The 27,030-nt window shown below is 30.7% G+C and overlaps 1 protein-coding gene across 1 annotated transcript; it reads left to right on the forward strand.

The window, feature by feature from the left end:
• Positions 1 to 385: 385 nt before the first annotated feature.
• On the forward strand, positions 386 to 7,194 carry LOC134234910 (fibroleukin-like). Its single transcript, XM_062716958.1, has 5 exons — positions 386 to 467; positions 3,442 to 3,578; positions 4,091 to 4,187; positions 4,496 to 4,663; positions 6,935 to 7,194. Exons 1-5 carry the CDS (start codon positions 386 to 388, stop codon positions 7,192 to 7,194), a joined length of 744 nt encoding a protein of 247 aa, XP_062572942.1.
• The last annotated feature ends 19,836 nt before the right edge of the window (positions 7,195 to 27,030 follow it).

Here is a 27,030-nt window from a genome sequence, read left to right on the forward strand (position 1 = left end):
AACTTCAATAAAATCAATTCAATTCTTAAACAATCGTAAAATACAGAATACGTAATATTTAACCAATCCCTTTTCATCATTGATCAATGTTCTGATATATATTTTTGTCGGCTGACAGATTATTTCGCCAGATTTCACAGGAAAGCAGCAGTTAATTTAAAAAAATTGAAGGAAGAAAATGAGCAATCAGCGTATTATCTCTTTAATTGTCAGCTTCATAGCTTTATCCAAAGCTATCATTATTTCTCAGAATTTTAATGCGAAACTGGAATTTAATGATAACAAATCAAATAACGATTTTTTAGGGGAATACAATTCTCACTCACTCGCTAAGTGTGCTGCAATATGTCAAAGAGAGTGCATCTTCTTTGGTTTTAACAGTAAGATGAAAAAATGTCGTACCCACAAGAGAAAATTAACGTCTGAGATGTCTGATGAGGCTGGCTGGAGATACTACTCTGATAACTGTAAGTATATTTGTTTTGGTTTATTTTGTCTGTCTGCTCGCTTCGGTTATTTGTCTATAAAGTCCCTCTGAAGAATTTTCACTCACAAGGATACACCACCAATTCCGAGGAAGAGCTGCAAAATCATTCCTATACTCGGCAATGGGGGGCTACTGGGCATTGATGGATCTTGACATGGGACCTCGATTTACAAGGTCTCATCCTAAGGAACCGTCTCAATGTCAACAGGAGGAATCGAACCAGCGACGTAAAGATCAGCTCCTTACTCCATGACTCTAAAGCAGACGCTCTTACCACTGGGCCGGTCCGGCGACTTCCTCTGTCTAAAATCAACCACAAATCATTTAAAACGTTTCTTTGGCTTTGATCATATTACTTTTAGGTCTGAGAGGTATATGAATATTTATATGCAAGATATATTTTCAATGACACTACTGTTCAATGTGGTATAAACAATTGTATTTTCAACATTATTTATTCTAAGTAGTGCTCTTGTTTCTTTGCTGATTTTTCTCCTATTATCCTATTTGAATAACCTATTAGTTTTGGATTGATGTACTTATTTTTTGTGATTCCACTATTTTTCTTTTCTTTTCTTTTAGTATTTCATAAGATATACTTGTGAAATACAAGAGATAAAGTTTCCAGGAATAATATTCATTTTAGCTTAGCGGTAATGTATTCATTTTTATCTATAGGACAACTATAGCTTGTAAATGACAAAATAATCACAAAAGAAATACTTACTTTCCCAATAATTTTACTACATCTTACATCAACGTTTTCCCAAATGGTTGATCTATGATCTACAAATGTAATTTTCTTAAACATTCCTTTCAATAAGATATAAAATTATGTTTGTATTATCAACAGAGAATTGGAAATAATTCTATTTAGCTTAAAAATACTTTTAATCATATAATAGATCAGAGATTTTATAGCAATTAGAAAAATGATTTTAATTAATTAGGAACAGTTTAACATAATCTGCATTGTGCATGTGCTTTAAAATTTAGTTTCGACATTTAACCTTTTATTTAATGTACAGTACCGACCAGACCCAACCTGACACAAAGCAGTCCCAGAGCAGTCCCGGGGACTGCTTTCTGGGACTGCTAAAGCAGTCCCACAGCGGTCCCAGAGCAGTCCCACGGCGGTCCCAGAGCAGTCCCACAGCGGTCCCAGCAGTCCCAGCGGTCCCAGAAAGCAGTCCCAGTGGGCGGGGTTTATTAATTTAATGGGCGGGGCTAACTCAGAAATGAGATTTCCAATAAACAATGGAACTATAAAAGGCAGCTGAATTTTTGTTGAGCAGTATGCCAGGAATCCTTACAATGCGAAGGTCATTTACATGTATGAGCAGTACTGCATAGATTTGAAACAATTTGAAATAATATTTATTGAAGGAAGAAAGCTTACACACCTACATAAATGAATTACACTGAACATGAATATTTAATCACAATTATCTTGGGGGTTTTTGTGATTGATACTGGCTCCCATATTTATTTTCTATACAGAAAATTAAAATTGAATTAATTATATTTCACCAGAATTAGTTTTAAATAGATCTAATCATTATAAATAGATCATGGCCGATTTCAATACTATCGGGATACGCTTAAGGCATTTTTTTTTATTAAGTATTAGGGCTTTTGAAAAATTCGTTGCTAATTTTGCCAAGTAATATTTTTCAGTATTGATTATTCTTTACTGACATGTTAGTTTAAAATTTTTTGTTTTATTTGTAGATTGTATTAGTGACCAGTATAGAATCCTAAGATTATGTTCAACATTAATCAATCTTGAAAGAAATTTATACACATTTCATTTATCTTTTTTTGCATTACATTTTTTACATAGATTGAAATTAGGGTCATTGTTAATTCAGCAGCATGTTTAATGATGTGTAACACTGATAGTGTACCCAAATAACATGCATGATTGATTTTCTGCCCAAAGGCGATTGAAACCGCAGGTGTTTATACCATTTTATTTAAACACTTTATCGGCAAGCTGGTAAACAAAAGCAAAACAAAAAAGAAATAAATCACAATTCCCGGTATTTTCAACTGTTATTTTATTTATTTTTTTTTATTTACTCTTTTAATAATTTATTTATAAATGTAAATTCCCGTATAATTGTTCACATTGCTTATGTTACGGAAGAATGGTGGCATAATTTTATTTCATGTCATAAAATAAACTGTTAGATTTTTATTTGAGGGTTGCATGGAATACTCTTTCAGCGTGGTGCTTGTAAAAAGTGTTGCCTTATCAATTAAAATATCTTATATCCAAATGTAATGATTTTTTAAATAGTGCCAAATGCAAATTTTGAGTATTTAATTTTAGATTTACTAATAAAATAAATCTACATGTAAATATTTTTTCTCATGAGCCTGAAGTTTTATATATTTTAGAAATAAAAATCTCCTCCTGACTTTCTTATTGAACAATTTTATTTTAAAATTTTTTTTATATTACATTTGTGTAAATATACAGTCCCTAAAACTATAAATTAACTATAATACATGTAAACTCAAGGTATTAAAAGATTATAAGAAATCCTTGCTTATTAAACAGTTTAAACTCCTCTCTGCTGCAAGTAAACAAAACAACAGGGAGCCTGCAAATTCAGAATACACAAGGGGGCGGAGCTATCATGTCACTCAGAACCTTTGTCACACATGAGTGAACAAAGCGGTCCCAGAAAGCAGTCCCAGGGGCAGCTGGGACTGCTGGGACTGCTTTTCATAGCGGTCCCAGAGCAGTCCCACAGCGGTCCCAGAGCAGTCCCAGAGCGGTCCCAAAGCAGTCCCGGGGACTGCTTTCTGGGACTGCTTTGGTGTCAGGTTGGGTCTGGTCGGTACTGTAGATATTATATGTATACTCTAATTACTTGTATATATACATTATATAATCCCCGATTCTTTTTAGTTATGATGAAAGATTGTATTTTTTTCTGCTTTAGTTATTCCTGTAGACTGTAAGGATCTTCAATCAGATGGATACATTAATTCAGGGGTATATGAAATATACCCCTATGGCACCATGACCAGTCCTGTCCGTGTTTACTGTGATATGACTACTATGGAAGGAGGGTGGACGGTAGGTTTTTCCTTAATTAAAAGTACATAATATAACTTGCATTGTTTTTGATCCGAAGAGTCGTATCACGTCGATCACAGGCGCGGATCATCAGATCAAATGAGACGCGAAGCGGCTCTTCGGATCAAGTTACTGTTATAATGATAAATTTATTACTCCATTATAAATAGTTTAATATGGCAAAATATAACTTTATTGATCAATAGTGTAAGAATTATCAATAAAAAAGATAATTACAAGAGACTTTTTGATGCGCAAGAAAAATTGTGTCATGCCTATGCGTATTACGTCATCAGTTTTAGAAAGATGTGATAAGGATTTAGAAAACCGCAGTGTGATGATCTGAAAAGTCGGATCACGGGTCAAACAATTGCTTTAAATAAACAGTAATATTAAGTGATACACATTAGGTATAAAATAAATTTGAATATTTTGAGTTTCTATCATAACATATAGTTCTCATGATTGTTCGAAACAAGAAATTGAATTGTTTTTTATGTTAATTTGCAAAGGCCATCCAGAAACGCGTAGACGGATCCGTTAGATTTAACAGGACCTGGACGGAATACAAAAATGGTTTTGGTTACCCGGAACAGAATGTTTGGGGTGGTAAGTGAAAATGTATTCAAAATAGGAACTGATAGTTTAAAAAATTAGAGCGTAATAAAGATCTGAATTTAAGACAAGGTAATATGTGTTCTACGATATTCACATGTCATGAATCGATTACTTAAAAATGATAAGAAAAAAAGAGAAAAAATCTATCAGTGGCAACGTCTTAATAAGATTAAATTTAGCACCAACATCTATAACCGAGGAAAATGATTTGATTTTTTATCACGATATATTTATATCTTAAATAGAATTCATTGTATTTCAATGGATTTTCAGCTGATTTAAAATGTATCTTAATACAGGAAATGACATAATCCATCAATTAACAAAAGAGCGGAACTCATCCCTTTATGTGTCCATCACTCTTCATAATGGTACAACACTGTATGAAATGTACGACACATTCTCTATCTCTGACGAAAGAGCGAAATATAAACTATTTCTTGCAGGACCTGCCACGGGAACCTTAGGTAGGTGTATTCATGTTATTGTCCTAAAGAGGGGTTAAAATCACGTATACCATCATTTAATTCTTTGCATTGAAATATTATCACGTTGTTGAAAAAAGGGACACATAATTATACGTTTTTATCTGATATTCCCTTGATTCTAAGCTAATTTAATAGTTGATTATTTCAGGATATCATTTGTACACCGTAGGTAAAGTTCACGAATTCCACAATCATTGAAGTGGTCATTGTCAAATAGCTAAAAAGAAAAAGTAAATTATATATGTAACATATAAAAAAATGTGCTAAATTATCTTTAACAAACAGTAACTACAATTGCTCCCCCATTTTTATTCCGCTTGATTTTTCTGATAATGTTTCATAAATAACTGTTTAACTATTACGGAAAAAGAAGTTGACAGTTATGTAAAATAATTGCTGTACCATGAAATATGCTGCTAAAACCCTTTTCTATCACAATAAATAATTATCAAACATTTTCGGATGCAACTTGCACAATTTTTTAAAGATTTTGTACATATTATCGAAAAAAAAAACATAAGAATCTAGCAAAAAAAAATAAATAATAATAAAAAAAAAACAAAACAAAATAACAAACAAACAAACAAAAAAACTGTAGAATAAGAACTTTCGAAAGAAACAAAATAAAAAATTCCAAATATGCAGCGTAGTGTTGAACTGTTGAATCTATTTTGTTAAGAACAACGGAGGAGGGATTGCCTGTTTCATTATACGAAAAAATACTGGACATGTATAAGCATTCCTTATTCATAAGCTTTATTTCTGCATGATTCAGACATGATATTCATGATAAATGCTTTTAAACTCCAATATATGTTTGTTTACATGAATTCTCGTGAATTCTGTTTCATTTTCACTCTGCTAAATACTGATCGATAGTTATGGAATATTTGGTTGTAGCTTTAACATACTTGCACTGCCCTTTTACTCACAAACTGATAATTTTTATGTAAAGTTGTGAGTAAAAAGGCAAATTTTACATATCAATAAATTCTGAAAAAAAAGAACGTTTAGTTCTTATAATTCCAATTACGAAGGTGTTAAATTGTTTCTCTTTGAGACATCCATACCATCCATTGTTTCTGTGCAACGTAGGAATACATTATTCCGTCAGTCCTATTTGTCGCTAGTTTTGTTTTAATTCATTTTAAGTATCTATAATTTAGCTAAAATAGACTTGAGGTTACAGTTAGGTATTTTATAATACATGTAGTTTAAAAGTTCTGTCTAGCAGGCTTGGGGTCAATTACTTTGAAATGTAATTAATTACTTTCAAATACATTGATAAATATGTCAATTACTTACAATTACAAATACATTGAATTTTTCAAATGTAATTAATTACTTTCAATTACTTTGACAAATGTAATTAAATATATTTCAATTACTTCTAGTTTTATTTTTATAAAAAAAAAAAATTAATAAGATTTTTTTTATAGCAATCGAATTCGAACTTTCATTCAGTGTTGTTGTTCTTGGGTGTGATAGGGGTTCACACCTAGTCAAAATTAGACCTTTACCTTATAATGAGTGTTACACACTGTATAAACAAATTAAACATTATGAGACAATTATTTATTGTACAAACACAAGCCCATGCTACACCAGTATGGTGTTTGGCAAGATCTTTTTTGTTTCTTTCTCAAATCCATTTTTTTAAGGAAATAAATGATATCTATCATAATTCCATTCATTATTTTCTATCTTAAAATGAATAGAATACCGGTAAATCAAAAAGTTAGTCTAATTGCTGATAATAAGTGGGAATAGGGATAACTGAGATTTAAAAAAAAACATGGGAATAAGTCATATAAACCCACCAGTATAAAACTATGTATCAGTATAAGACACCTTTTTTAAATATAAACTTTCATTTTGAAAAAAAAAGTAATTGAAATGTAATTGAAAAGTAATTGAAAATACATGACCTTTTGTGAAATGTCTTTAAATACATTCAATTACTTGCAATTGAAGGCTCGCTCATATACAAATTACTTCCAATTACTTAGAAAAATGTAATTAATTACACTAAATTACAATTACTTTATTAAATTACCCCATTCCTGCTGTCTAGGAAGTAGTACTGATTGAAAAATGTATCGATCAGTAAATTTTTACTTGAAGTTGTTCTCCTCAAATCAAAACACAGGGAACCAATAAATAAAATTAAGAATGATATTATTATGATGTAAATAAATTATTACATGTAGTAATCATTATCTCTGTTATATATTTTCTCTAATTCTGCAGGAGAAAGAATGATAAATCCTGGGAGTTCTAAAAGAAAACTGTCTGGTATGTACTTTACAACACGAGACAGGGATAACGACAAATATGATATAAACTGCGCCACTCTCAGTGAGACTAGAGGGGGCTGGTGGTTTAATGCCTGTACCTACACCTTCCTTAATGCTCCATGGTACCCGGCAAAGTGGAAGAGACCGTGGTATCCTGCAGTAACGATTGATTCCAGAATAGTGAGGACTATGATGTTGGTGAAACGTCAGTAGGTAAATCTCAATTAATCTCAATTAGCATTACTTTTCTTTTTGTATTTCCGTGAAAAGTTTTAATGTTTATTGGAGATTTCTATTAGAAAAGTATGCTCTTATTTCTGTCAAGCATTATTTTATTTTATTTTCTTACATGTTTACAGATGAAGGACAACCCCTCAGGCACACCATTTATGATACTAGAGACGATTTTAAATGAATCATTATCACGGGTTTCTTTTTTTAAAATAACGATTGACATCAAGTTAGAAAATTTGTAAACAAATATGTTTTCGATTATAAAAAAGGTTGGGGGCTTTTCTTTAAAACAATAAGCAATTAGTTTTCTTTTCTTCAATGTATTTAGTAGAAGATGTACATTATATGTGTTGTAATAAATTTGTGAAAGTAGAGATATTTCGTTCTTTTTTACAAACGCTGATAAATGAGGATGCCTGGACGGATAATTAATATAAAGATTGCTTTATTGTTAAAGATATCACAGTGGAACCTGAATAATCCGACACCTGTACAATCATCCTTACTGTGAATTCCGTCACTGAATTATTATTTTTTTTAAGGAATGAGCATAGTCTTTACACAATGCAATTCTCCAACATGTTTATTCCGTCACATACATTTGTAATCTGTCTCCATGTACATGTTGGATAAAACAGGTTTCATTGTGTTAAAAGCTTGTATTTTTAAAATATATATCTTTTTCCATGCATGCAATATTTTGAATGGGTAATCAAATATTATCCATTATTCTTCTATACAAAAACTGATTCAATTGATTATGTTCTTCATTCTTAATTTCATGAAGGAAAAATATTTTACATCAGCGGCACTACATATTTCTTTCTACACATTGAATTTTATTATTAATTTTTATCAAAGATTAAAGTTGAAAAAAAAATCATAGTTCATTAAGATCAATCATATAATATAAAAAAAACGAATACCGTATAAGTAGAAATTTTAGCTAGTCGCAAATTTAGCGATTTCTTCTTAAAAATCGGTAATTTATTTTTAGCGAGAGGTAATTTTAGAGACTTTAAAATGCTAACTAAAGAAGCAAATAAAATGCAATTAACTTTTAGCGATATTCAATTTTAGCGACCCCCAGGACCCTCGCTAATAAAGCAAAAATTAAATCCTTGCTAAAATTCTACTTATGCGGAAAAATTTAGAATTTTTTCCGCTCTTCAATGCACATCGCAGCATTGCAAAGGCTGAAATAAGGAGGCGGGGCCTAATTTTTACGGAAAAAGTTTACTGTGACGTCACACTAAAATATGACTTTATGTATTCCTCATAATACCAGAAAATGAAATTATTTATAACTTTAAACTGCATTAGCATAAAAAACAACAATAAAACTTATCAATGCATTTTAAAAAGTTGCTATTTAAATCCCATACATCTGGTTATAAACAAATCCCTGATCTCGATGAACTTGTCAATCATGACATCATTTTGGTAAAGATGGCGTATTTCATGTGCTGTGAGAGGCAGATTGAGGAATATTTTAACAATGAAAACTTCGTTTTATTATAAAACAGAATGTTACGCAGGTATGTTAAGGTTACAACCAAAAATTCAACTGACCTGTATGATATGACGTCATAGTAAGTTATATGACGTGACGTTTCAGAGATAACAATTTCTTAAAATCGATATCTAAGATTGATTTGAGGTCGTAAATTGGATCAAAATATGCAGAGGAATTATATAAATGGACTTTTGTCCTTTCTGGGTCTCTGTATTTATTACAGGGGTTTAATACCCAACCCGTGACGTCATTACTGTTGATCATGCAGTAGCAGAATGAAAGTGAAATGTAAAGAGTCTTCATATAAACAAACACAAGAAATCGGAGTTTAAAAGCATTTTGAATCAATATCATGTGTTATTCATGTGGGAATAAAGCTTATGAATAGGGTATGCTAATATAACTCTACAGTTTCTTCGTAAAATAAAAGCAGAAAGGGTGTTTACTGGCCGATCAGCTTTTCCTCTGTCAAAAAAAATGCAAAAGTTCAACACTACGCCGCATACTTTGAACTTAATTTTTGTTTCTAGCTTAAGTTCTTATTCTATTGTTTTTGGAAAGTGCTGCTAGAATCGTATGGTTTACGGGAATTGATGCATTTTTTTTCTCGATATTATGGACAAATGTAAAAAATTTTGGGAAGGTTTCCTCCGAAAGTGTTGAATAATTATTTCTCTGATAGGACAGTAGGATTCTAGCAGAACTTTTCATGGTACAAAGATGTTTTTACATAACTATGACTACAAATTGAAATTAATTATCCCCGGGGTAGTGTTGATCTTTCCACTTTTTCATTAAGGCATTTTTTTCTAATTATAGACGTCACGTGGTGAAGTCGTGGTGTAGTGCCTCTTGTAGTATATGTCTCACTGAGGTCTATAGAATGCATAATGATATCAAAAGATTTATCCATGACTTTTCCGATTTATTAGTGTTACATTTTATTTAAAAAGTGTTAATTCGCCGAATTCTGACTCATGTGCTGCCTACACATACCCGCGTATTTACAGGCGTTAAATACGCTATTAATACCAACGTATTCCATTTGTTTAGTTCGATTATTCATTAACTATCTTGAGAATGTATTTAAATAATTGTGTCGTGTTTTTATGTTCTGGTTTGGTATATTTTTACATCGAGGTGCCTCATTAAATTGTTCTCCTGCAAGGGCATACACTAAATAAACCTAAATCATTTTCTGAATATAAATAAAGGATATATTCATCAACTTGAAAAGTGCTGCTGCTTTCTTTAAATCAAGAGGGTGACTTTATAAGTACATAAAATATTTGCTAAAAGTCAAACATAATTCGACCTGGGCCTATTTTCTTGAAATTTTAAATATTAAAACCTGAAAATTTAATAATGAAAACGTGAATTCTATTCAAAGCAGCAGCACTTTCCAGAAAGCACAAAGTATACAGAAAAAATTAATAGCTTGCAGTTTTAATTTCAAATAAGGTATGCCCTAGCGATATTGAAATTTGTTAATGATCTATATTCAGTATACATACTATGCATTGATCTCGTGATTGTCCATCGATGGGACCATACTTCATGCAGTAAAGCGTAGGTAATACTATGCTTTTTCCATAATTATTTAAGTTCTGTGATATTAAAAGAGCTGAATAAAAATAAATTCATTTTTAAAAACAATACCCGTTTTTGCATTTCTATTTTCCGTTGATTTCTCATAGCAAGCCTTAACAGTTGTGCAAAATTTAAATTTCCAAATATTTTAAAAAAGATGTTTCAGACTCTGTGGTATCATTTAACTTAATCCTGCCAGGATATATTGCATCGAAATAAGAAGGGAAAATACAATTAGGAATTAACAGTATATCGTCAATATATCAAAATGCCGAGGTGAAGGCCACAACAAGTTTTTGCTTCTTTTCACGTATAAGATTTAAATGTATATGTTTACATTCAGTGTAATTTTCCTTATCAAATCCATTAGAAATCCACGACGTTCAAATTTCTATAACACACGCGAAACCTTGTCACCGCACGTTAGAATACACAGTAGGAGCTACATGCATTTTCAATAATCTAGGAACACCAAAATGTAAAATGTTTTATTTCAATTTAATGAAAAAACTACAACCCTGAGAAATTAACGAAAGAATTAACGTAATGTGCATTAAGAATATATTTGTCACTTTTTTTCCTCGCAATGTTTGTTTGCGTTATTTAACTTTGCAACGTCATTTAACGTCATTTGACGTCACAAACGGCTCTTAATCTATTAATCACGGCAGTTTTGAAGGGCGCTAAATTTACATTTAAGATTAACGAAATAAGAAATTATGAAAAAGGAAAATTAGAGAATGTAAATATAAGCATTGAATTCATATTTTTGGATGTCTTCGGTCCTATAACACACCTGGCCCTGCCTACACATTATCATACCGCGCTAACGCGCGGTATTCAATTTGTCGGCACGGCCAGCTGTGTTATAGGACCGAAGACATCCAAAAATATGAATTCAATTCTTAATTAAGAATGAATCTTCTATTAAAAAATACTTTTCCTATGTAAGAAAGTGCAGAATTTTTTTCCTTACATCTCCTTGTCAAGGATATTAAAACTCTGTTGTGTCTGCAGTAAAATATTCGGGACTGGTAAATTCAATTTTTTATTAAATGTGTCATATGGAAATGGTGATGACACTAAGAGAACTATACACTATACATGATCAACAGGAGTTATCTTTCATAACATACAATTCAAACATATTTATCTGCTATGCAAATAACTGATTAATAAAAAGTTTTTGGTTCATTTTTTAAACGACGAGTGTTACTATCATATTTTTTTCCAACTAAATGCAAGCTTAATTACAAAACTGATTTTGAATATTTCTTTCTTTCTTTTTGAAACACAAAAAATTCAAAAAAAAAACTTTTTAAAAAACACCATCCAATAGGAAGTGATTTTTTTCAGATATTTTTTTCTATATATTTATGTTTGGGAAATCATAAAAGACTGAGATTCATATGTTTAAAATACACGAATTCCAACAAAAATGAAAACCCCTCATTTTCTCACATAAATATTACTTTTCAGTTTATAAATAATTAAACGAATGCATTGGTAATATTTAAGCTAATACTTATTTATTATGATTAAACCATCCCAATCATCAATACAATTCGTCAACACAGCAAAGAAAATGTATACCTATGGACCGGTCCTACCTTAAGTGTACTCCCAGTCATGATTAATTGGAGAGAAACTTCAAAGCTTCAATTAAAAAATATGAATGCATATTGTATGTATTTTCAAACACGATGAAGTGTGCAATTTTATTCAGCAAAATATTATTAGAGCTAATCCAAGGGATCCAAGACTTGAGAAGCCCAAGCTGTACAGAAACGTCCTCAAATAGCAAGGAATCTTTTGTGATAGGTTATCTTCTAAATGTTTTGCTCAATATTATATCCATTACATACATGTAACACTCTTCAATACATAATGGCACCAATTTATTACGAAAAGAACATGTAAATTTTACAAACGCAACAAAAGATTTCAATTTAAACTTCAAAAAGAATTTTATTCATGTAAATAATACTTTAAAACATATCAAACAAAGGTCTAAGAAATACCTTGACAGAAATTTAAAGTCAGATGTCAACAGTTCTTTGTCTTATTAAATTTTGATTTGCGATAATTATAATTTCTATGCATTTAGAATCCCAGCCATTAACATTATGTTCCTTTAAGTTTAAAACATGATACAACGCAATGATTTTCCCTAGACAATAAGATTAACCAAAAAAGAACAAGTAAATACATATTATAACAATTTTCAAAATATTAATTTCTAACTTTATTATGATTAGCTGGTCATGCTCTGTCAGGATATAAGGAAAGAAACACTCTCTGGTTATGTGTTGTGATGTGTTCCTAATGTATCGATTATTTTATTAGCAAATTTATCTTTTCATTATACTTATTTTATAGTCACTTTCCTCCTTTTTCTCTTGATTTTAAATGAATTGTTATTCATTTCATCTTACATCTGTTGTAGTGGTAGGTTTACTTTTTATAGTACCGGTAGCTGTTTCTTGATGGTCTGGGCGTAGGTGACCTTGAAACAATTAATAACCTATTTATTTCAGGATATGAATTATATGTACTTTAAGCAGTTATATTTTAAATCGTCAAAATTTGCGTAAAAACTGTTTCAATATCAATTTCTCAAGATACGAAATAGTTTAGCCCTGGATAATTTAGTACGAAATAATGTTCGCCCTGTTTTTTTTTTATTTTTTTTTTGGTGGGGATAATATTCATCTCCTAAAAAAGTGACGCCTCAGCTATGTTCTTATCTGTGAAATTTTGAACTAAAACATTTCCTGACGGAGGTGCCCCTGGTTGTGGATTTTAACTTACACTCTGTGCCCTCATCTCCATATCACTGACGAAAATGCTTCACTTCCTGTGATTTTTTAATTATGTTTTCAGTATTTATTTTATATGCATATACAAGTGTGGATTAAAAAAAAAATAAAATAACCGTTTATATTGTCACTTTATATAGCTATATTGTAAAAAAAATACTAACTGCAAAAATATATGCTGTTTGCAATTTCCAAAAAAGGGTGTTTGAGACACAAATGTAACCATTTTAGAGAACAAAGATATTAGACTGTATTAACAATTAATGCTGATGTGCTCGACTCCCTCCATACTTTTCTCAATTAAATAGGTTGTCTTGTTTTTGCTTTTCTTTTCTAGACAATATGTTATTTCTAAGTTTCCCAACCCATTTCTTTCGAAAATATTCTATGGGGCTCTTGGTCCCTTTAGGAACCTGTAATATTGATGCAATTATCCTCGTGCAAGATTCAACATAATACATGTTACCCTATAAATTAATTATTAAGCATTTACAGAAAAAGAAACTTTTGCAGCGAAAAAAAACTCACTTTATTCCGTTGTACATCTGCGCTTTTGAACACCTACGGTGATCTCGAAAAATAGAGACTCCATTTCACGCAACACTTGCACCACCTATTGAAAAAAAACTTCAGAAATATGATTTCAGATCATGCTATTGCAATTCTATGCCAATCAGGCTATGTATGGAGTTTTTCATGGAAAATTATCTAATTGAACCCATAAGTACTTTACCTAACGCTCAGAAAATGTTACGGCATGTTTTCAAATTCTCAAACAACATGCATTAGCCAGTTCACATTATGACGTCGTAATATGATGTCATTAAACTCTAGGACTCAAGTTTAGAAGGAACGCTTGGGCATAAGGACATACGAGGGCTGTTCGGAAATTATTGAGACAATTTCATTTACTCCATAAAGGACGGAGATAATTTCATGAAAAATCATCAACATCTTATGAAGAACAACTAGAACACTTAAGCAAAATTTCTCATTCCTACGATAATTAGAAAAGTTTCGGTGAGTTATAAATATGCATATGTTTATCGACCCGCAGCAGCCTCGCTACGTCATTTAACGTTACGTTAGCCGTAGATAGTTTCGCATGTGAAACGATCGGGAAGCGTTTAATACTCTTCCTTCTTTGTTATTACATATATAACAGTACAAAAATCAAACAGTCTGTTTTCTTAAACTATTCTTTAAAAATGTATGCTGTTGCTACTCCAGTCAAACATTTTCATTTGTGGGAAAGGATGACTTAGAATTATGCAGTGCCAGTTTATGCAACACGGGTTAGATACCGTGACGATATCAATACTGTACGTAACAACTCATGGTCGTCCAGATCTTTTAATTTTACTCTAGTTAAATTAATTGTTAAAAAATGTATACCAATGAAATAACATACCCTAACACATCATTTTTTTCTAGTTGTTATTGTTAAAGCAGGTCGTTCAGTCTTGAAAAGAGTTCTACATTGCGTTACGCAAAATTTAGGTATGCTGGCTGCTCCGCCCTTGACGTCAAAATCCCCTTTTTCGTTGTTAGCAGGTTTCTCTACCGCGTTTAATTTTTTTATGATCTCTGTATTTCTGATCAAAATTCTATCAAGTTTGCACAACATGAATTTGAACCAATGCTGAAAAATTATACACTTTAAGTGAATTATTTTCGCTCTCATTATGGATCCACAATGAGTTAGAATTTTGGGGTTACAAATTTTTAATATCTGATTCCGCGACTGCTCCGGGTACCCCTACTATTCACACATTTATATACCATTGTAAAAATATATTTAATATTTGTAAAATATTTCTTGCTGTTATTAATATTTGGTGTCTGTCAAACGTATATGCCAATTTTCACCGAAAGACGTTCATTAGAAAGCAAATTATACACAATATCTCAATAATTTTCGAACAGCCCTCGTACCTTACTTTGCTGTACAGAAACAAGATTTACCCCACCTCTGTTGATTTATCGACGAAATCCTCGCTTATGATTGGTTGAAACCTGTCACTTGAAGGAGGTGGATTACCTATACCCACTAAAGTGTAAATTTATACACGGTCGAGGTATCAGGTAACTTTTACGACATAACGTCAAACTAGGAACAGTATAAGCATAATGAAGCATGAAAAAGAAAACATTTAAAAGCCAAATCGTTTATGTAAAGGTTTCTTCAGTGGGAAAAAAATCGTAACATAGATTTTAGTGAAAGGGTACGGGATAATACCGGGATGGATAACGTTACCCCATCCTGAGCCCTGGAATCAGGATTTTAACAAATTTGAATATAACACTACCAGTGAATCATTTAAGATATCTCTACTGTAGGAAATAACTGGGGTTTTATTAGACGACTTGCTTTACATTCTTCTTCTGATTTCTTATTGCTGCCAAACTCTAACTCTGACGTTATATGAAAAAAAGCGATTATATGTTAGGAAATTATCACTTTAATCTGAGTAAGTAAAAGTCTAATTTGAAAAAAATATATAATATATTTGTATTTGAAGGCAATATTGAAGTGCAGCTTCCCTTACAATCTGTTACATCTTGAAAATAAACAGACAACTGTGCCGTTTATTTTATTACATGCATTTATTATTAGGAAAATTATTTTGCAAACTCTCACGCTCAACAATTTCGACTTAATTTTGTATAATATACAAGAATGAAGTTAAATGCGATATATATGAGTGCTTATACCACTTCATTTGAAAAAAATACAAGCTTAATGCTAGATCTGAGGAGGAAGGTGTGATTTAAACAAAAGCAATGCAGGATCCCTCCTTCCATCATTCCCGTCCTCCTGGTCTCTTCAGCGTATCTGCAACTGGATACAGACTGGCGTAGCATTCTGTTATTCGAGACAGCCAACTCGGAACTGCTCTGAGACATGAATTGGCATAATTTTATCAAAAACTACAATGTTATGTATAGTACATCAATCATAATTCATCAAAACAAAGCAAAAAGAAAAGGTAATTTTGAATTAGAAAATGAATTGGTGATTAAGAAGTAAAGCTTGCTGCTTAGAATTATGTTAGATGCCTGGGTGGCAGAAATATTCATCTGAGATTTAACAAATCCTTGTACATAAGGCAAAAAAAACTGGTTTATTAATACAGTGATTTCTGTTCAGAAACAAAGTATTGTATTGATAATAAGAACTCAGTAGAAAAGTAAAAAGGACACCTGCTTCCACATTTTACGTGCCATACATGCTAAGTCTACCATATCCCTCCTCTCGAAGGACGCGATTTCAAGAAAGAATTCGCTTTGTTTACTTGTGTATTAGTGTATTAACGTCAGAGAGCTCAATATAAAGGCCGGTATACACGATGAGATTTGTAGTATAATACAAGTATTATAATACTTTTGTATTATAATACTTTCTTGTACACACGCTAATACATATCTTATAAGATTGTAAATAAACTATTACAACCACATGTTTTCTCCTGCCATATTTCTCTCTCTGTCAAATTAATAAAAATGATAATAATAATCTCTGCTTCTAGCATCTTTTTTGTGGTAGCTACAGCTTGATATATTCCACAAGTCCTCTTCCCCTTCCCATAAAACCACGAGTTTTTTCGATATCTTTACTCAAAAAGTCGGCCATTATTATTTACAATGTGCTTTATTTAGTAATGATATAAATAGGATGACCCTCTATGTGAGTACATTTGATTGGTTGACAGTGAAAGGTGAGTTAAGACTTGTATTAGGAAATAGAACATTGCTCTATTTTTAATACAGTTTTATAAGATTCGAAAAATCTTATGATACACTGTATTAAGAGTGTTTACACAGTAAGATTTTGTATTATAATACAAATCTTATAATACAAATCTTACCGTGTATACCGGCCTTAACATGAAAATTCGAAGTGGAGAAATATATTTAAAAAAATGAGTTAAGTTTTCGAAATGTATTTGGGACAAAATCATTTCCGATTTGCTACATTGTATTCATATGCTCAAAGTCGCTTATTATTATTTACATTTGCAAACAAAAGAAAATCCACAAAAAAAATCTGTTAAATAAAAATAATCCTCATTATTATAATCTTTAACTGAACATTGCAAAAATGATTTTGCTTTCTTCTTCTTCAGTTTTGTTTGTTTGATTTTTTCTGCCTTGCTTTTTGCTTTCTTATTGCTATTTTTGTTTTGTATAATTCTATGTTTTGTTTTCCCCTTTTCTTTCAGTTTATAGGTGTGTATACAGATACTTTTTCTTTGAATATCGTTGTAAATGATTGCATTATTTCTTATAAAGAATTCCCATTCCACAATAACACGGGACACTCATCCTCATCTTCTGACATAATCCATTAGCTTACCTCTTTTGCTTACCTCTAGGCAACAATACAGAAGATGCCCTTTGAAACCTCTTTTTTCTTTCACAAAAACCGCGCGAAAATTCAAATGCCATTGTTTTTTTTTTTCAATATTATCGTAAATTTGATTTATTCAATTGACAGTTGTTAAAAATACTTCAAAATGAAGCTTCACACTTTTATTTTTGAAGAATTAATTAACATTCTCCAAACACTTTGAAGTTGTTTAAGTGGATTATTTATTTTTAGCGCCAATACTAAGTAGATTACTGTTTAAAATTAGTTCTATACTCGGCACTCAATTCGCCCAAGATTAAAAACGAACTATATATCAAAACATAAACATATATCCAAATATTTGATAGACATAAAAAAATTCATTTATTTATACGTTTATTTTTCTGCTATTGTGTCCGATCAATATATACCCCAAGTAGTCAAATGTCGAAATTGAAGAATTTACATGTCTTAATATTTTTCAATAAAAGATAATTTAAAACTTAACAGTTACTGTTATACTCAAAAGTGAATATTTATAAGTTATTAATCCATAATTAATAATTGTTTTCCGTAAAATATTTTATGCGCACTTCGTTTCCCTAACTCATTAGGATATCCCTAACAAAAAAATACTATAGTTAACTATAGTTAACTATAGTTTACTATAGTTAACTATAGTGATAACTTTGACACTTTGAAAACTTTGATTTACTATAGTGATAACTTTGACACTTTGAAAAACTTTGACGAAAACTTTGACACTTTCAAAAACTTTGGCGAAAACTTTGACACTTTGAAAAACTTTGGCGAAAACTTTAATACTTTGAAAAACTTTGGCGAAAACTTTGACACTTTGAAAAACTTTGGCGAAAACTTTGACACTTTGAAAAACTTTGGCGAAAACTTTGACACTTTGAAAAACTTTGGCGAAAACTTTGACACTTTGAAAAACTTTGGCGAAAACTTTGACACTTTGAAAAACATTGGCGAAAACTTTGACACTTTGAAAAACTTTGGCGAAAACTTTGACACTTTGAAAAACTTTGGCGAAAACTTTGACACTTTGAAAAACTTTGGCGAAAACTTTGACACTTTGAAAAACTTTGATGCAAAACTTTGATACTTTGAAAAACTTTATCGAAAACTTTGATACTCCAAAAAACTTTATCAAAAACTTTGATACTTCAAAAACTTTATCGAAATTTTGGATACTTCGAAAAACTTAATCGAAAACTTGGATGCTTTAAAACTTTGAAACAGTTTATTGAAAACTTTGACACTTTAAAAAACTTTATCAAAAACTTTAATTCTTCGAAAAACTTTATCGAAAACTTTAACACTTTGAAAAACATTATCAAAGTCTCTGATACTTTGTAAAACTTAATTGAAAACTTGGATACTTTGAAAAACTTTATCGAAAACTTGGATACTTTAACACTTCGAAAAACTTTATCGAAAACTTTGACACTTTGAAAAACTTTATCGAAAACTTGAAAAACTTTATCGAAAACTTTGAAAATTTAAGAACCTTTATCAAAAACTTGGATACTTTACTACAAAGAAAAACTTAATCGCCAACTTTGACACTTTAAAAACTTTATCAAAAACTTTGAAAATTTTAAAAACTTTATCGAAAACTTGGGATGCTTTGAAAAACTTTATCGAAAAGTTTGATACTTTGAAAAACTTTATCGAAAATTCTGATACTTTGAAGAACTTTGGCGAAAACTTTGACACTTTGAAAAACTTTGGCGAAAACTTTGACACTTTGAAAAACTTTGGCGAAAACTTTGACACTTTGAAAAACTTTGGCGAAAACTTTGACACTTTGATAAACTTTGGCGAAAACTTTGACACTTTGAAAAACTTTGACGAAAACTTTGACACTTTGAAAAACTTTGGCGAAAACTTTGACACTTTGAAAAACTTTGGCGAAAACTTTGACACTTTGAAAAACTTTGGCGAAAACTTTGACACTTTGAAAAACTTTGGCGAAAACTTTGACACTTTGATAAACTTGGGCGAAAACTTTGACACTTTGAAAAACTTTGACGAAAACTTTGACACTTTGATAAACTTGGGCGAAAACTTTGACACTTTGAAGAACTTTGGCAAAAACTTTGACACTTTGAAAAACTTTGGCGAAAACTTTGACACTTTGAAAAACTTTGACGAAAACTTTGACACTTTGAAAAACTTTGGCGAAAACTTTGACACTTTGAAAAACTTTGGCGAAAACTTTGACACTTTGAAAAACTTTGGCGAAAACTTTGACACTTTGAAAAACTTTGACGAAAACTTTGACACTTTGACTTACTATAGTTAACTATAGTAAACTATAGTTAACTATAGTTAACTATAGTTAACTATAGTATTTTTTTGTTAGGTATAACACAGGAAAATATACTGTACAGGTAATTCTTCGTCATTCAAAAATTCTTAAGGAATTCCAAAAATGATTTTTTTTTTTTACCGAGTAAAACCATCTTAGAAAAACAATTACCCTTCGAAAATTATATGTTAATGTATTACTTATCATGGTATAAAAAAAGCTGCAATCATGACCCCAATGATCTTTTCTTAAAAAATAATATGTCATATCTAACAATGATTTTATTTTGAATGTATCTATAAAGTTGTTCCTATGTAAGACAATAATAATACACACCGTTTACCTACTTCCTTTTAATTCGTTTTGCATGCACAACTTGTTTGTAAAAAAAAAAGACAATGAATCTTACTGTAATTTACGGATTCTGGCAATGTGGATGTTCTAGGAACGGTGACTTCGTGTGCTGGAAGTGAATAAGAATTGTCATTATTTTCATTCTATTGTCTATATATTCTATTACAAGGGGTCAATGAACCTTATAGGGCACCTGATTATCATGTAACAACTTTCAAACAATGAAATTTGATTCGTGTTTTAAACGAAATTAACAATTTTGGAAGAGACAGCCTTATTCAACATAACTATGTACTTAGTTTGTTTATTTAATTCCTATGAACAGATACCCTGGTGCAGAAAGAAGATTTCAAAGAATTTATGCATCTTCACTATATAATTTTTATGGCCTCGCCCTAGCATTAGAACTTCTGACCCTGGGGCCATGCAATTCACAATTTGGAAAGTGACAGTCATTTTCAACTTAACTATATGCTTTGTTAGTTCATTTAATGCATAGGAGCATAAAAGAAGAATTTCAAAAAAAAAAAAAATGCAATTTCACTATATAGTCTATAAAGCCCCACCTTAGCACTAGAGCCCCTGACTCTGGTACCATGAAATTCTAAGTTTAGGTAAATGACTCAATGCTAATTACAATCATATGAACAGTTTGACTGCTGGATATGGACCCTGGGGCCATGCAATTCACAACTTAGAAAGTGACAGTCATTTTCAACTTAACTATATGCTTTGTTAGTTAATTTAATGCATAGGAGCATAAAATAAGAATTTCAAAAAAAAAAAAAAATGCAATTCCACTATATAGTCTATAAAGCCCCACCTTAGCACTAGAACCCCTGACTCTGGTACCATGAAATTCTAAGTTTAGGTAAATGACTCAATGCTAATTACAATCATATGAACAGTTTGACTGCTGGATATCCAGGAGTAAAAAAAAGAAGCTTTTTAGGAAATGAAACTTATTTTAATGGTTTTGATCTCAACCCAGACCCAAGGGAGAACTGGAAATGAATAAAATATTTTTATTATTAAACTACGTATTTCAATTCTTTTGTAATGAAAAATGAATTGTTCTTTAATCTGATGGGTTTGCAAATTGAAAAGGATGTATGTTTCTCTAAAGTGATATTTATATAAATTCACTTTGTGAGGTTTGAAAAAGAAATGAAATTTATTAAAATTGTTGTTCTTAAAATTTAACCAATTTCTTTTCTTGTGAACATTTATTTTTTAATTGTCCTTGTTAATAACCGTCTCGAGTCGGTTTTCATAGCATTCTTGTGGTCGATGTTATCGCGTTCCCATAGACAGAAGTGTCATTTATATTATATCTTTATTACGCATCATTTTTAAGGTTGCAAAAAAAAGATAAGTCGTTATTAATACGGGAAAGTATAACTGTGGCATCACAGAAAAATATCCTTCATAATAACAGAAAATTAAAAGATATGCGATTTAAAACATCATAAATTACCAATGTATCAACATTCGTTGTAAGTCAATACCCCCTTAGCAGGTTAAAAACAATTCATTGATCTCAAAAAATGGTGGTATAAATAACGTTTTTCATAAGCTGTGAAAGGCAGACAAAAGATTGTTTATGCTGAAAAATGTATTGTATAAAACAGGAAAATAATTGATACAAATGTTAAATCTTTGTTACGTGCGATCATTATTTAATAATTATATATGGAATGTTTTAAATTAATCTTCCTTTGTATGTACTTGCTTCACATGATTAACATCAATATATCTAATCAAATCATTGTTTCTCGAAGGGGCATTCACTTAATTTATCTTAACAATTTTAATATAAATAAATGACTTTGCTAATTTTATAAGATTCAAACTACATTGTATATTTTCTGTATTTACATGTGAAATTCTGGATTTTGTTTTGTATGAAGAGACTGTATAATTATACATGTTTTACAATTGCTTTCGGCAAACAGTAGTTAATATAGAGTTTGTGTTCTGTTATTGTTATACATGTCTGTAAGAAATATTTTGTAGCTGTAAAGAACAATTGTCAACTTTTTTAGTAACCTTTGATGCTAATATTAACTACAATTTTGTTTATTGATCAAAACCTTTATTTTGATCAATTAAACTCAACTTCAATATACATTCGTCTTTTGTCCTTTTTCATAGCATTTTGGGAAAAGAGGTGGCATAAATGACATAACCCTTCACTTGAAAAGTACAACTGCTTTTTCGAAATCTAGAGTATTATCTATTATATGCATTCATTACTTTTAGTATGTCTGACATATTTCAACTAGAGCTACAGAACATAAAACATATCCTTACAAAATGCAAACTTTATTTGAAAGCAGTTTTCAGAATATACAAACTTTTTGAACAACCATCGTATTAAATGAAAAAGAAAAATTATGAATGAAAGCGAGATTAAATCGGACAGTAAATTGTCTGCAAAGAAACAGGTTATAGTTAAAAAAATTGTCTAAAGAGTTAGGAACGTCATTAAACGTGATGTGTATTAAATGTTGCGGAACAAATAGAGTCACACAGTTAAAGTTTTTGAAACAATGACAATATACTTCAAACCATTTGCACAATAGTTAGCAAACAAGATGTTTAGTGTTATAGATACGTTTTTATAAATAGAGAAAACGCTACAGACCATGTGAGAAATTAAAAAAGCAGAGGAATTTTGAGATACTTTTTCTACATTGTTTTTGACGTTACAGTGTTGGTTATCTGTGTGGTCCATGGTAACTAAACATGCTCCTTTAAAAATTTGCTAACATGAGTTATATTTAATCAAAAAGAATGAAACTTCACACATCGAAAAAAAAAACTTTTCTGAAAATATGTTGATATATAATCTTGTTATAATAATATGACAATGACGAACATTGTCAAGGTATTTCTATTGAACCTGGTACATAGTATAAAAACATGTAAATAAATAATAATATTTTGTCTTGAAATTCTAATTTTATGTAAGACTTCCATGCAGTACACTTTCTATGCATTTTTCTTGTAACGTTTAAATAAGATGACCAAACAAGATTCAAAATAAAGTTGAAAAATACAATGATATTTCTACAATTTGTTTTTAGACAATGTGTTATAAAATAGTTTCTTCAGGGTTCGCCTTAACAGTGCTGCGTACCACTTCGTGTCTCTGTTTAACTAAAGTTTTTTATCATTCTCATTTTTTTTTTAATTTTCTTTACCACTCCTATCGAAATCATTACCGGACATTTAATGCCGAGTAAAGGTCGAAACTAATAAGTTGTTAGAACTTGTGTTTAAACCATTTCTATAGTATTTATACACTAAAATATGTTCAAACCACCAAAGGTCGAACCAATACAAATGAAAAACACTATCGGAAAAATGAAAGGAAGGTTCCGATTTAAGTTTTGGTAATGACGTAATATGAATTTAGATTTATTTTAAACCTGGGCATACGTCAATACCGTTAAACATTGATGTGAAATGAGTATAAGAATTGTTACTTTAAAGAATTCCGAATTTAAAGGTAGTTTTTCTTATTTCGAAAGTTTGTTTTTGTTCTTTTTTCGCATACAATTTTAGAAAAGCACATTTATGAAAATAGTTTTTTTTTTCCAATTCAGTCAGAATTAACCCAATATTAATGCTTGAAGTATTTATAAAAAAAACTGTAATGCAATAAATTAAATCACACTACCCGGTTTTATAAAATTCTTTGAATATAACTATTAATTTTTCAAGCAATGTATTACAGAAAATAGATTATCTGTAATATTCGACCTATACAAACCTGAAAAGGACAAACATTTTACGGCCTTCAATTGCCAACTCTCGTTCATGCAAATGAATGTCTTACTTAAATTAAATTAGGTGTTCTGTGTGCATTGACTCTTTCTTTTTCATCCCTGAAATCCTTGTTTCAAGGATAAAATTTTCCAAGGAATAGATTTATTTTTTATTTACATTTTCCATGATTTTATTTTCATTTTCCAAGGAATCAATTTATTTTTTATTTACATTTTCCCCTACAATAATAGAGAGAAATTCATTCAAATTAAATAAATACTATACGATGTTAAGAATTTTGGAATATTTACTTAAAAACAGGATATGTTAGGACATTTATATCGTTAATATGACATGTCACGGAGCGAGCTTTCATTTTCAAATACATGACATGATCATGAGTGTTTGATAATTCTTTAAATTGCTGTGTTATAAAATTGACAATTTGAAGGTATAAAAGCACATACTATTTAAGAAAATCCTAACTTCGTCGTTTGTGGATATACATATTTCACTAAATTCTTTATCCCAGCTTGTAAAAAATTCCCCATAATTGAATTTGAAACAGATTCGCCACATTGTATCATGAACGCAGCACAGTAAAGGTTATACAAAGGAGGCGGGGCCTAATTTGTACGGGAAATGTTTACTATGACGTCACACATAACATAAGGTCTTCAAAATACCACAAAATGAAATCATTTGCTATTTGAAACAACTGGATAGGTGTATACTACATACAAACTCTTTTACATGCAGTTTTGTCATTTGTTAAATCCCACACAACAGTATATAAACGATGCATCGATCGCAATGCACTTGTCAATGTGACGTCATCTCGAAAAAATGACGCAGTTTGTACACAGTGAGAGGCTAATCAAGTCACATTTTGTACAATGTAAAATGTCTTTTGTTCTCAAATTAAATTTAATTTGCAGTAAAATAGAAAGCTGTTAACTTGGATGCGATGTCTATTTTGGTATTTTATTTATAAATTGTACGTGCATTCTCCAGACAAGCGATGCTGTCGTGTGTTTGTATGCAGATTCACTGAAAAAGTAATGGAAGGGCTCTAATAAATCGATTTATTGCAAGGGCATACCCTCAATGTGTCTTGTCAAAATTCTACACATAAACTCAAAAAGCATTAAGATATTTGAAAAGTGTTACGAACCTCTTGAAATCTTGCAAATAAATTAATTATAACTACATTTAATGTAGTTGACCAGCAAAATATTCAACCTGCCGTCCAACAAATTTAATTTTACCTATTAAAAGAAGGGAATCTATATAGGTTCGCACCACTTTTCACAAACTACATACCGTGTTGAAAAGGATTATAAAATAAACTAACATTTTTAACTTGCTTATGTCCTTGCAATATTGAAATGTATAAACACTGCGACATTTAAGTCCGGACACGACAAAGTCCGGACTTTTAGGTACCCTTTCGAAAAGACCTACATTAGATTTTTTTCTATATTTTGGTGGGATTTTTTATTCTGACCTCATCATGTCAATCTCAACTTCCACATTGTAGTAGTTTTCTCATAAACCTCTGTCAAAACCTAAAATCCCATGGGAGAATGGCGGGATTTTTCATCCCACCAAAAATCCCACCAAAATCCCATGGGAGAAAAAGTACTGTGGGATAATTTCTCCCACATGGGAAAAAAAATCCCACGGTTGTTGCAAAAATGGGATTATTTCTCCCACAGGACAAAATATCCCACTAATTGATGTCAATATAGGATTTATCCCATATTTTTGGTATATGATGAGAGAAATTATCCCACCAACCTATCAAATATATAACAAATCTGAAATAACCACAATAAGTAACCTTAAGCACCGTTAAGAGTGGTGTTTTATTTCTAGCGCCGAAGAATGTAACATGCAGTATACATGTAGTATTCTCAAAATATATTTTTTTTCATTATCATTTTTTGTTATTTACCCCCCAATAAGGCATATTGTCTTGCTACTGATGATTTGTCTGTCCACCATCAGTTGCCATTCATTTTCTTTGCAGTGGTTGTACACATTGAAATGATATTTGATATATCTATCATATGAATATCTAGGTCTACGCAGGTTATCTATGTTACAATATATTTCTTTAACTTCTCTGAATGATTATGATTATAATGACAGCTGCTAACATAATTAATTAACATGATTAATGAATCCAAGATATGAACTTCATAATTCTGACAAGACTTTTACATGTCTTTCAATTAAAAAAGTGTCAAAGTCACAGATTTGTACTTCTGTTATTGTGTTTGATACAGTCATATTTCATTATTTGTTCACATGTAACATGTAACATGCTCCTTCCTAACACTTCTTTCTGATAATAAAATGTATTTCTTTTTATTTACGCCTGTTTGGTGTCTGTTGAAAGGTGAATTTACCCAAGGCTCATATACAGCTATACTATCTGTACCTGTTGATATAACTTTGACCATTTACTGATTTATATACTCACTTGCTAGTTGCTTCACTTTGTGTTGAGATGATAATGGACTAATTCAAGCATGTTAAACCAATATCTCAAAGAAATGAATATGAATGAGACTAAATTGATTTAAATGTACGTGAATTAATCCTTAAAATTTAGTCTTTAAATCAATTATTGACTAAAATCTGATCAAATCGCCAAATTCTTCTTTCCGAGTTCTTGCATCTCTGTTGCGACAATTCATCAAATTATGTATTATTTTACTACGATTGCCAAGCGCAGTTGAGATCTCGGATGATTTAGAGTCAACTCGTACACAAACCAAGTCGTACTTAAGGTTTAAAAAAAATTGAGGAGTCAACTCCTATACAAAGGTTTTTCTTTATGCCTCTGATTTTTCCTATACCATTATGCGCAGGTTGTCTTTGTTTTCCCGGTGTAATAAAATCTGAGGCATCAACTCCTACATATTTTAATATTGTAAAGGTAATATATTATATATTTTAGACAACTAATTAATTTGATTAATAAACATCACTGCAACAAGATATACATGTATGTAAAATTTTAACATTAGTCTTCTTTTTGTAAGTGCAAGTAATATATGTGGATATA

The sequence above is a fragment of the Saccostrea cucullata genome, unplaced genomic scaffold (assembly GCF_032062105.1).
Source record: "Saccostrea cucullata isolate Sc308-1 unplaced genomic scaffold, CSIRO_AGI_Scuc_v1 ctg3935, whole genome shotgun sequence".
In the NCBI taxonomy this organism is placed as follows: domain Eukaryota; kingdom Metazoa; phylum Mollusca; class Bivalvia; order Ostreida; family Ostreidae; genus Saccostrea; species Saccostrea cuccullata.

Bases quoted from the DNA above. Each gene is read 5' to 3' on its own strand.
- LOC134234910 (XM_062716958.1), top strand. From the start codon at position 386: ATGAAAAAATGTCGTACCCACAAGAGAAAATTAACGTCTGAGATGTCT. The intron at 468-3,441 runs GTAAGTATATTT...TTTCTGCTTTAG, and splicing joins GAGATACTACTCTGATAACT to TTATTCCTGTAGACTGTAAG. The intron at 4,664-6,934 runs GTAGGTGTATTC...CTAATTCTGCAG, and splicing joins ACCTGCCACGGGAACCTTAG to GAGAAAGAATGATAAATCCT.